The 12,349-nt window shown below is 33.7% G+C and overlaps 1 protein-coding gene across 1 annotated transcript; it reads left to right on the top strand.

The window, feature by feature from the left end:
• Nucleotides 1-5,640: 5,640 nt before the first annotated feature.
• Nucleotides 5,641-9,870, top strand: LOC126688981 (probable polygalacturonase). The gene is made up of 6 exons (XM_050383940.1): nt 5,641-5,934; nt 6,764-7,078; nt 7,466-7,586; nt 7,679-7,853; nt 7,937-8,007; nt 8,787-9,870. Exons 1-6 carry the CDS (start codon nt 5,923-5,925, stop codon nt 9,455-9,457), a joined length of 1,365 nt encoding a protein of 454 aa, XP_050239897.1. The 5' UTR covers nt 5,641-5,922; the 3' UTR covers nt 9,458-9,870.
• Nucleotides 9,871-12,349: the final 2,479 nt, after the last annotated feature.

Genomic DNA, 12,349 nt, shown 5'->3' with positions numbered 1-12,349 from the left:
CTTTTTCAAATAATTTTTTTTTAAGTCTTTCTTCCTATCTTTCTCAGTAGTGGGCTAAATTTTTATAGACCCCAGTATTGTATTGATAGCCAGGGTCTCTTGCAAAATTCAGAGGGTAGGTTGAAGGCGAAGGGTATTTCATAGGCTGAAATTTTTTGTTTGAATCAGAAACCAAAAGGTTCTTCCAAATTCTTGAGGATCCCATATGTGAGTCTAAACAAACCTCAAGAGTAGCACCCTTGGCTGGAGATCACGCCTTATTAAGTGGAGGTCACTAGTTCGAATTTTCCTCTTCCCTTGACCAAAAAACCTACTTATAAAAGAAGCCTAAATAGTCTCAAAATAAATGGGGTTTACATTTTGATAACCTTTCACATATTTGTCATCCATAACTTAATGTTACAAAATATGATCTCAGGATTGGTGAAAGAAGTTAAGATTGGAGGGCAGCTAAGTTGGAATGGTAATGGTATTTAGGATTCAAGTCTTATGTGAACCCAGAATGGAGTTACTAGCTAGTTTGCTGTAATAAAAGGACTGTATGGTGAGAGGTTAAAGCATTTCTTTTTTCGGTTAAGATTGTTGAAAGCATTTCTTTTTCGGTTAGAGTTGTTAATGCTACCTAAATTTATTCCATGCATAGAATGGTTATATTCTAATAAAGAACAATATCTACTGCAGTTGTCATAAACTTTTCTTCGAATCCAATATGAGCTGTAATTATAGCATTTTCTTGTGTGCCCAAGAAAAAGGTGTAAAAAGCATGCAGTTAAAAGGACAATTTGTCTGAGAGTTCGACCAAACAACAGCTCCACACTGTAGATGTCATAAACGGTATCTTTCTAGTTTCTACTCCTTTTTGCTGACACCTATGGCTACACCTATATGGATCTTATTGTGTGAAGAGGGTACACAAGTTCGCTACCCTCACATCCAACATAGAAAAAATATATATAAATAATGATGGTTTTGCAGTGAAAATGAAAATGACTATGCCTCCGTTTGAAATTTGAATACAAATGTAAATTAAAAATTATTTCACTATTTATTTTATTTTTGTTATTATTTATGGGTTTCATTGCACTTTTTGTTATTATTCATGAACTGTACGGAATTATTTTAGGTAATTCTTACCTTTATTTATAGTATTTTCAGCAATAAATTTTCAATTTTAGTAAAATAAGCGGTATCTAAACAAATCCTATGTAACGTTTTTCTTAGTCTTTTCTTATAATTATTGACATCGCTTGTTGTGATTGGAACGACATCTTTTTATTTAGTCTATTATTGACATCATTTTTATTATGTATCAATCACAACAAACCATATAGCGTTTGTGAAAAAAAAAGTTGAGAAAAAATCTTGTGTTTCTTCTTTCTTGATTTGTTGAAAAGTAATTGGACAAGAAAAAAAAAAAACATATACATAACGTAGATGCAATCCAAGAGTCCAAATATGGTAATATTTTGGACGAGTTCAGTTTTAGGTTGGTCAGCAATGTTCTATTTAGCCGAAGCATGGGCTGGTAAAAGCCAGTACCTTCTAACCTGTACACTGTTTTGTTAAAGTAAATTGCAAAATGAATAGTACCTTGTGATCAATTAAACTAATGCCAAACCCAATTATTTGGGTGAAGTAGAACAAATCCTTTCCTTATCAATGTCCATTCTTTCAATCTTCACCCGGAACTGCTTTTCCAGTTCCATGAATTGTGATTGTTGAAGAAAACAGAAGGTATCCACATGTTGGGGATGTAGGTCTTTAACTTCATTAGGAAACGTTTGGGTAGTGGGGTCCTTCAAAGTTTGATAATGCCTAACAATTAGGAGATAGCATGTGGTCTTGGCTAAGGAAAACGATAACACAAACAAAAGCTGGATTGCAGGGCTGATTTCTTGGTTTTTGCTTCACCAATGTCTTGCACATGCCTATCCTATTTAAGTCAATAGTCAAATGCTATGTAGGTATATGAGATATTTGGTGCAACTTATATATATATATATATATATATATATATATAGGACGCGTATATATATATTCTTTGACTGTAGAAATGACCCTCTTAATTTATCTTTCCCACACCATGTTAAGTATAATCTACTAGATTCCTAGATCTGCAACATTGTATGTTTATGTGTTGGACTAAGCAGATGATACGTATTTATATAAATCCTTAATTTTTATGCAAAAAAAGAAGAAGAAGAAGGAAATGTGCATTGTTTTTATGTACTCTAATTTGGTTAGAAGTGTCTCTCATTCAATTCCTTTCAAAGTAATCCATGTCAAGAATGAGACAATGATAGAGGTATACATGTTGGTACACATTTTTTCCTAAAAGTACTGTAGGGTTTGAAACTTATAAAACGTATGTTATTTGATATTCATTTTTTATCATTAAGTCAATACATTAAGAGTATAAAGTACTTATTCTAATTCAGCTAACTGGAATCAATGAACATGTTGTTGATGAATGATAGAAATATATATGTTGGTACACCTTTTTTCTAAAAGTACTGTAGAGTTTGAAACTTATAAAATGTATGTTATTTGATGTTCGCTTTTTATCATTAAGTCAATACATTAAAAGTATAAAATACTTATTCTAATTCAGCTAACTGGAATCAATGAACATGTTGTTGATGAACTTGATTTTGACCTAAACGTTGGATCACTTAAACATCAAGTCATAAAACTAGACGAATACACGAAGGAAAGGATAATGAGACAGCTCATGTTTACATTGTTTACGTCTAGCTTTTGCTATGGCTTTTCCATAGAACCTTTGATAATTTGCCGTTGCATTCAAAAGCTCAAGTCAAGATTATCCTTCTTAAGGTAGGTTTGGTTTGGGGGCTGGTTAATTATGTGCTAAGCCGTTCACACCGAGGTGACAATGACATTCAAACCAATGTCTTATGTACTGCCTTTTCTGCCATGCATGTACAAACATTGTTTTCAGCTTTTGGTGATTCAGAAAAAGGGACTGAATCAGTGGACGGGTTATATAAAATTCAGATGTGGAAAGCTAGAAACTTCGACGCTTTTAATTGTTTTTATTTATTTATTTTTATAATCACTGCGAACTCAAATATAATCAAATAATTCATAAAAATTGGGTAAAACTTTTTTTTTTTTGGAGAAAATTTGGTAAAACTTTGTGCTTTCAAAAGGTGCTTCATATTACATTTTATCTATGGTGGGGTAGTACAAACTACAAAAAGGTGGTATATATAGATATTTCCAAGTAGCAAATTCAAGGCTCTCTTCTTCACAACCTTCATTTATGAAAATAATTTCCCTTAATATTCAAATATTATTTATTTATTTTTATGAGAAGATAGTAAAATGAAGGAGATAAGGTTTGAATCACAAATTTAGGACATCACAAATAATGTTATTATCGTTAAGCTATCACTTAAACCTTAATATTTTTCTTATTATATTATGGGCGGTTGTAAGTTATTAATGTTTGTGACATTCAAGTTCAAAATATAGGATGTTTCTTAAAAAAAAAAAAAGTTCAAATATAGGAATTTTAAAATTGTTTATTTCTATTTTATAGAAAACAGATCTTGAGGCAACTATGGTATATAAGTTCAAATTATTTATATTATTATTAATTGCATACCACTTTAAGCCATGCCTGTGGTGTTACTTACCCTAAAATTTTTTGTACTTAAATTTTACCTTAATTAAAATTTTCATTTACATAAAAAGAAAATGACATAATTTTGCTCCAAACACACTCTACATGGCAACTCAATAGGTGGACTTTTTAGTCACATGAATCCTCTGTTATTTTTAATAAATACAATCGATTTCAATATATGGTTTCTGTTTTATAATTATTTCATTTTTACCATCAGATTAAAGATACTAATTAATTTTTAATATAGGTGGGATTCAAACTCAGGTCTTTATTCAACGACAAAAGACTTCACCAATCGAGAGTCATATGCCTTATTAAATAGTCATGTGATTCGATATGCACTTTAATATATATAAATGATCTTATAAACTTAATTTAGAGAAAATTTTTCAAAAATAATAATAGTTGCTACCATTTAGTCTCAAGTCTCAACACAGAATGTCTTCAAAAAAACAAAGTCTCAACACAAAATACCTTGACCCCCCTAAGAAAAAGGCATTTTACTTATTAAGAAAAAAATATAATTTAATAAATTAATTATTAAGAAATTTTAAAAAATGCTTTTTTTTTTTTTTAGGAGAAACCATTAAAAATTGCTCTAAGAATATTGGTTTAGAAAATATTTTAAAAACTTTTTAGGGTAAAGAAAAAAAGTAATTGATTTTTTTGACATTTCTTTTTATTTTTCTCATAAAAATGATATTAAACTTTTTATACAATAATTTATTAACAAATACTCCAAAAACATCCATTAATTAAGCGTGTAATTATTTGAATATATAAGCAAAAAGTAGAAGATTATTTTCCTTTTCTTCATAGACCTTATAAGTGGAAATATTAAAATTCTCAGAAACAGCATTAAATGAGAAGTAATTACATGGAGAAGAGAAATTTTTAATCTTTCTTCTCCCTTATAAAATTACAGTCTTTCTTCTTAAAAAAAAAAAAAAAAAGTGTATAATTGAGATTTCATCACGGGTCTTTCACGCTTTCCCCACTTTTATTCAGTGAATCTAGCCGTTGATTGGTCCAACCCTGCAAAGAAAATTGCACAACATAAACCCCAAAAGTCCAATGCATAGAAAAAAAAATTATAAACTTTCTTTTTGATGAGGAAAAAAAAAAAAAAAAAAAAGCACTTGACTTGTCATACAGTACTTGGACTATTTTAAAATAAATAAATAATAATTTTTTTTTTTGGGGTTGCTGTGTGTGTATATATGTGTATTGTGTTATGTTCTGTCAAGTGATTGAGGCCAGGCTAGCACATTTGCCATGATTGAAGGTGGGTCCCACCCCCTCCCATCTGTTCTGTCATCCCACATGCTGTCTCAATACCCCATGCACTCCACTTATTTTTATTCCCTTTCCACCCCCATCACCCACAGCTTCACACGCTCTTTCATACCACCTCACTATTCTGCCTACGTGTTCAAATGGGTATGCACCTAAACTAAACACAAACCATCACTGCCTGACAAGTGTCACCAACATTATATGATTCACTCATGTAACAACAATACAAGGGTCCTGTTAACGGGACACCGTAAAGTGTTTTTGTTATAGAATTGTTTTTGACTAATAATGTAGCTAACTTTTGAGTTTTACATATCAATTTAAACTCATTTTTATTAATTTTTTTCACAACTTATTAAACATAAATTATGCTGGGAGCAACATTTCTTTCTTTGAAGGAAAAAAATAGTGCAATGTTTACAAGTAGGATACAAAAGTTTGTGCAATAAGAGGTGAGTGCATCAAATGCATCCTCTCATTTTTGTCCTTGTACAGATGAAATTCTCAACATATGTAAGAAAACAAGTACACTATTCCAACAGTGTCACTGGAATTTTGAGTCACTTTTTTTTTTTTTTTTCACTCTCACTAATTGAGGGCCGTTTCAAACAATATTGTCGGCTAGAGACGTTATTAATCATATTGAAGCAGAGAGTAATTACCAATTAGTGGCAATAAATATTATTATATTCCATTTGCACTTTGCTGAGCTTGATTTTTGCTTGTATGCATGGAAAGCTGTCATTTTTATCTACTACTATTGTTTTCCTTGCCATATATAAAGCATTGATTTTTAGTGTCTTTTACATAATTAATGCTTATAATAAGCACCCACCTATTCTTACAGAGAGCTCCCCTGTTTTTGTGGGTGCTTCCTCTTCTTCTTCTATTTCGTTTCTCTACTGTTTCTCTGCTGCAGTTTGGACTTCAGAACTTGTTCTTGTCTCTTTGGTCACTGCTTCTGAGGCTTTTGTCCCATGAAGATGCTAGTAAGTACGTTTCTTTTTTCTTTTTATTTTTCTGGTTTTCTCATATTTTTGCCCCCCCCCCCCCCACTTTTTTTTTTTTTTAATTTTTAATTTTCGTCTTTTTTCCAAATCTGGAATTTCAGAACTTGATTATTTGTGTTTGATTTTAATTGCTGTTTTTTTTTTTTTTTTTTGTTCAAGTTTATCTTTTGGTTGGTGGGTGTTGCAGATATTTGCTATCATCGATGGTTTGAGAGGGGTGGTGGGATTCAGTGCTAATCACTTTTGTATTCTTTCTATGCGTATTAATGTCTTTGGTTTTGCTCTAATATTGATATTTGAGAATGGTTATATTTTATATACTGATTACATGATGTAATCAAATTGGTCATGGACTTGCAGACTTATATATTAGTTTTTTTTTTTTTTAGTCGAAGTGGAAATTTGCTCATTTGCCTGATTATTGAATTTCTCAAAGTATCAACTTGTTCCAAAGTTGTCCATTTTATAAGTTTTTTTTTTTTCAGTTTAGAAATGTACATTACATTTGTTTGCCATCATGACAATACAATGGGCACATATTCTAGTTGCACATACTAAGTGCGTGTGAGTGTTTGTTTTATATATAGGTTTGTGAAATTTTTTAATTCACTTTGGAATTTTGCATTGATACGGTTTTACATAGCAGATTTATATGTTCTTTGAAATTCATTAATGGCATGAGTCTTTTGGTCTTGAAATTCTTCATTTTAGTTACTCTTATTTTCTGATTCCCTTTCGAAATTTGTATTTGTTGAAAATGTTCTGAAACCAGTGGCTTTCCATTTTATTTTATTTTTCCGCCATGCAGGTGGCGCTGCTCTTGCTACTGACATTGAGCAATGCTGTCAAAATTAATGGTGAAGAGGATGGACAGTGTGATTATAAGCTGACATTGGAACCAAGACCCCATAGTGTGACCATATCCGAGTTTGGTGCTGTGGGAGATGGTAAAACGTTGAATACCATTGCCTTCCAGAATGCCATTTTTTATCTCAAGTCCTTTGCTGATAAGGGAGGTGCTCAGCTTTATGTGCCTCCGGGAAGGTGGCTTACAGGAAGCATCAACCTTACCAGCCACCTTACACTCTTCTTGGAAAAAGGTGCTGTCATTCTTGGATCTCAGGTAGTCTTCTACTCCTCGCTTTTTCTCCAAATTTTTATTTAGTGCAAAACTTAAGTGTTGTTTGTACCTTAAGTTTTTTAATTTCAACAATATGGCTGTATTGAGTATTGACCAATGCAGCATAAAAGATGTTATCTTGCCCCATTGATAATTAAATTTAACTATGTGACTCATTAGCTAATGCAGCCACATGGTTGAATATAATTGAGGAACTTAAGGTACAACACCTAAGGAATTGTATCTAAGTTTTTCTTTTTATTTATGGACAAAGTTTTCCTATTATTTTGGTTTCTGCACCATTGTGAAGATATACTGCATGAAATAATTTAAACAATGTGAGTGATTTTTGTTAGCCTTCGGTTTTCACACACACTTTCCTTTGTTAAGGACCCATCTCATTGGGAAGTTGTTGAACCTTTACCCTCATATGGTAGAGGGACTGAACTTCCTGGAGGAAGATATCGAAGCTTGATAAATGGATATATGTTACATGATGTGGTGATTACAGGTATATGAAACTCTTAACATTCTGTTGTTTATTTTAACAAATGTTTTTTCTGTGGCTTTGTCACATTTTAACACCCTTGTTTATTGCACTAGGTGATAATGGAACCATTGATGGGCAGGGATCGGTTTGGTGGGATTGGTACAGTTCTCATTCTTTGAACTATAGCCGCCCTCATCTGGTGGAGTTTGTAGCGTCTGATTATGTAGTAGTTTCAAATCTTACTTTCTTGAACGCCCCTGCATATAACATACATCCAGTCTATTGCAGGTATGTTCCTAAAATTTAAAATTTAACTCAATTTCCTAATGATTGGAGGGATTTGAATTTACATGTTATTGGATTCAATGCAGTAATGTTCATGTTCAGAATGTCTCTGTCTCTGCTCCTCCTGAATCCCCTCACACTGTGGGTATAGTCCCAGGTCAGTGTTTACTGTTTAGTTCCCACTTTTTGGTCATCAAGTGCCTCTTCTTCATAAATCTATATCTGGACCATCTGGTTATCTCTATTTTGTATGATTATAGAAAACAATTACTTAGAGCTTTTTATTAAATATAGTTGTGCAAAAAGTCCCAGAACGATTCTGATGTTGCTAAAATAGAAACATGATATTATCTCATCTTAATTTCTGACCAGGTTGCTTCAAAAATTTCAGGGCCTTGTGTTGAACATGCCAAGTTGTAATAGAAATTGTTTACTATAAGATAATAAAGCATGTTATCAAGAAAATCATAGATACTTGATATTATGGTTATTCTATTGTGATTAGTGAGAGTAACTGGTTCTTGTTTGAACTATAGTCCAGCGGTTTTCACAAACCACAACGCTTGCTTGTAGCCCTTTGGCAAACAACAATCAGGAGAAGACTGCATTTCAAGTGGTCTTAAAGTAAAAGATCTGAACACATTTAAAATTTTTCTTCAACATCTGAACACTATTTTGTAAATTTTCTGAGCTCTTTTTGGTATGATAATGCTTTGAAATCTGAACAACAAGCATTGGATGGGTGGCAGTAGTTCATTCTATGGAAATGAGCAGACTTCATTCAGCCGTAGTTAAAAGTTAAATCTACCACCTCCTATTGATGACTTGCAACTCTCTCTCTCTCATATGCATTTCTGGTTATACTCATTTGTGTTTTGAAATGATTACATGAGAAGAATTTTGTTTATACATGATTATTATATGTTGTTCTTTCAGATTCTTCTGATAATGTGTGCATTGAGGATTGCATCATTAAGATGGGATATGATGCCATTGCCCTCAAGAGTGGTTGGGATGAGTATGGAATTTCTTATGGAAGACCTACCACAGATGTACACATCAGAAGAGTCCACCTGCAGTCATCTTCGGGGTCTTCTCTTGCTTTTGGTAGTGAGATGTCTGGTGGCATTTCAAATGTGCTTGTTGAGCATATCCACCTATACCATTCATTTAGTGGCATTGAGTTTAGAACTACAAAGGGAAGAGGTGGTTACATCGAAAAGATCATTATATCAGATGTTAAAATGGAAAACATCTACTTGGCATTGGCCGCCACTGGCCAGTGTGGGTCCCATCCAGATGACAAGTATGATCCTAGTGCTCTACCAATTTTGGACCACATCACCTTGCGGGATGTGATTGGCACAAACATCACAATTGCTGGACAGTTCACAGGAATACAAGAATCTCCTTTCACTTCTATCTGTCTATCCAATGTCTCCTTATCTATCAATTCTGGATCTCCCACTTCTTGGGTATGTTCCAATGTCTTTGGCTTTACGGAGTCTGTGTTCCCAGAACCTTGCCCCGACCTTGAGAGCTATTCAAATTCATCATCAGATTGCTTTTCCTTCCTGCATTTAAATGGAAAAGCTGCAGCCTTATGATACCATTCCTCCTTGCCACAATCATACTTTTCAGCCAGTTGAACATTTCTATCAATTACCATTTCAAATTAGGTCACATTCTTTCCAATAAGACACATGTCTACAATATTTGTTTCTTCATCCCTTATATTTGCATTCTTGCATGTTGCGGTCTACAGCTTATTTGTACAGCTTCATTTCTTTATTCATGTGTAAGGAAATTTTTGGTAGTGATGGTGCAGAGGTACTCAGGAGTCAGGATGTCGTTAGTATTGCATTATAATTCCATTGTAAAATGTTTATTTGATGTGGAGTGACATATCAGATAAGATGGTAGATATGAAAGGATATTTCTAGAGGGGTTATGTGATTGGAATAAAGGGTTTTTGGACATCAAAGTAAAGATAGAATGGATGGGTTGGTTACTCTTTTAACTTTTATCTGTCTATTTTTCCCCTGATTTTTATTTTTTTTGGAATGTCTTCTTCTTTTCTTTAACTCATAAAATGTGTGTATGTATATAAATATAAATATATATATATATATATATATTTTTTTTTTTTTTGGGACAAAATATGTTTGATGTGATATTGTTCCCAGTAGTCAGTGTGTTTTAAAATCAGGCCGGAAAATAGAAATCAATGTTTGGTTTTTGAGAAAATATTTATTGTAGCTGTCAATCTGTCATACTAAGTCACTAATGTAACAATCCAATAATTGAGTACCATGTAGAAGGTTGATGGGAACAACTTTGATAACAAAAGGAGCACAAAAATTTCATTCACTCATTGAATTATTACATGAACAACTTAATATACGACTGTTACAAGAAAAAAATATTTTCTTCTGTTTCTTGGGAATATTTTTTAGAAAGGTTTTTTGGGGAATTGAGTATGAACATAGATCAAAAGTAAAGATATATGCCAAAATAGGGAAGATAAAGACTGCGTCCAAACAAATGATATGGAGTTTTTTTTTTTAGGAAGAAATGATATGGAGTTTGATGGAAGGAAAAATCATTGAAGATATTTATTTAGATAATGAGAGATTGCCAAGCTCTTTACCACAAGGACTGCGTCCAAACAAATGATATGGAGACTTTGGGAGTGATTGGATTTTATACCCTAAAGTTTTAGAATTTGAATTTTACCCCCTATCGTTTGGGAGTGTTTGGATTTTACACCCCGACATTTTTCAGAATTTGGATTTTACCCCCTATATTTTAGGAGTGATTGGATTTTACTCCCTAAAATTTGAAAGTGTTTGAATTTTATACCCTAAAGTTTCAAAATTTTGGAGTGTAGAATCCAAACACTTTTGAATTTTAGGAGGTAAAATCTAAAGTTTGAAATTTTAAAGTGTAAAATCCAAACACTTCAAATTTCAAGGGGTAAAATCCAAAATTTGAAATTTTAGGGTGTAAAATCTAAATACTCCCTGTAGGGTTAAGGGCCCAGATCGTATATTAGGCCTTAGGCCTTAGTCGAGAGCATCAGTAGTCTGAGGACAAACGAATGGTAATGAATGGCTTAGACCTAGGACTTAATGAGCAAAATACGAATGGAAGGGTAGTCCGAGGAGGAATATCTCCTCGGACATGATAATACAACTCAAATATGTATTTCAACAATCAAGGTGACCTTCCAGGAAACTCCAGAGATAAGGACGTGCATCATACACGTATAAGGGTGATGGGAACTCAAAAATATCTAAGGAAAAGTTGCTACCACCGCATTGAATGCACTGCAGCTACTTTTCTGACCGCATTTATGTGGAGAAAACTCCTGAACAGTGCTGCCTTGGCAACCACAACTCACTAAAAACTAAAGAAAGTGTCTGATGGGACAGGCACTCAAGTAAATGTCTTACATGATTGACAAGTGTAGGGACAAGATGGTCTAAAGGGAGCTATATAATGTAAGAGACCCTCCATGAGGAGGGGATCAAAAAAATAGAGAAAGAATACTGTAGCAATCAAAGTTGTACTTGTACCCAACTATTATTGATTTATATGGAAAAATATCTCATCGAACAGTGAATTCATTCAACTTTATTTTCTTTGTTCTTACTTAATCCTCTTTCAAATCCATACTAGCCGTTGTCCAATTCATTAGGACCTAATTTTTCGATCCACTCTCTACAAATTTATTGTACTGGGCTCATTGAGTCAATATCCTATACATCTTGAGCTTGGGCTGCAAAACGGGTCATTACAATTGGTGCCATCTGTGGGGAGAACTTGTGCAATAGTGAGTTCGACGTTTAACTATGGTAGGATTAGGTCCCCATCAAGAAGAATCCATGGGTTCCAAGCGACAAGATAACTTCCTTAAACTTGAACGCAAATGAGATCGAGAAGGTAGCATGCACACCACACATACTAGTAAAAGTCATTCTCGAGTTGGGAGTCACGTCTCTCAGGAGTAGAACAACAGAGCCATGCAAATGGAGATTGACAATTTAAAGAAGAAGTTGCGCCATACACAACAGAAACGAACTCCTTCCAGTTCTGACGTCTCCTCCAATGATGAAGAGGATGATAGTTACAGGTAAAGGTCAAGAACTCCACCAAGCGAGTCTTTCTCCTACGATGAAGAGTACCACCACAAGCGAAGATACAAGAGCCTGCCTCGTAAAGGCTTGGGAAATGATGCTATGAGCAAGGCGTTGAAACAAATCTCTAAATCACCTTTCACGCGCAAGATAGAGGGAGCAAAACTTCCTCAGTGATTCCATCAGCCCACGTTCACCATTTACAATGGCCAAACGGACCTTGTAGAACATGTGAGCTAGTTCAATTAGAGGATGGCTGTCCACTCTAAGGACGAGGCTTTGATGTGCAAAGTATTTCCCTCCAGTTTGGAACCTGTGGCGATGAGATGGTTCAATGGTCTGAGGGCCAATTCCATAGAT

This window comes from Quercus robur, chromosome 6, assembly GCF_932294415.1.
Source record: "Quercus robur chromosome 6, dhQueRobu3.1, whole genome shotgun sequence".
Lineage (NCBI taxonomy): Eukaryota > Viridiplantae > Streptophyta > Magnoliopsida > Fagales > Fagaceae > Quercus > Quercus robur.
The sequence above is the reverse complement of the archived record's forward strand: the minus strand, read 5'-3'. Positions and strand labels throughout refer to the sequence as shown.

What these genes read in the sequence shown, in the direction of transcription:
- LOC126688981 (XM_050383940.1), top strand. An exon ending in ACATGATGTGGTGATTACAG is followed by an intron (nt 7,587 to 7,678) that starts GTATATGAAACT and finishes TTATTGCACTAG; the next exon opens with GTGATAATGGAACCATTGAT. An exon ending in ATACATCCAGTCTATTGCAG is followed by an intron (nt 7,854 to 7,936) that starts GTATGTTCCTAA and finishes GATTCAATGCAG; the next exon opens with TAATGTTCATGTTCAGAATG.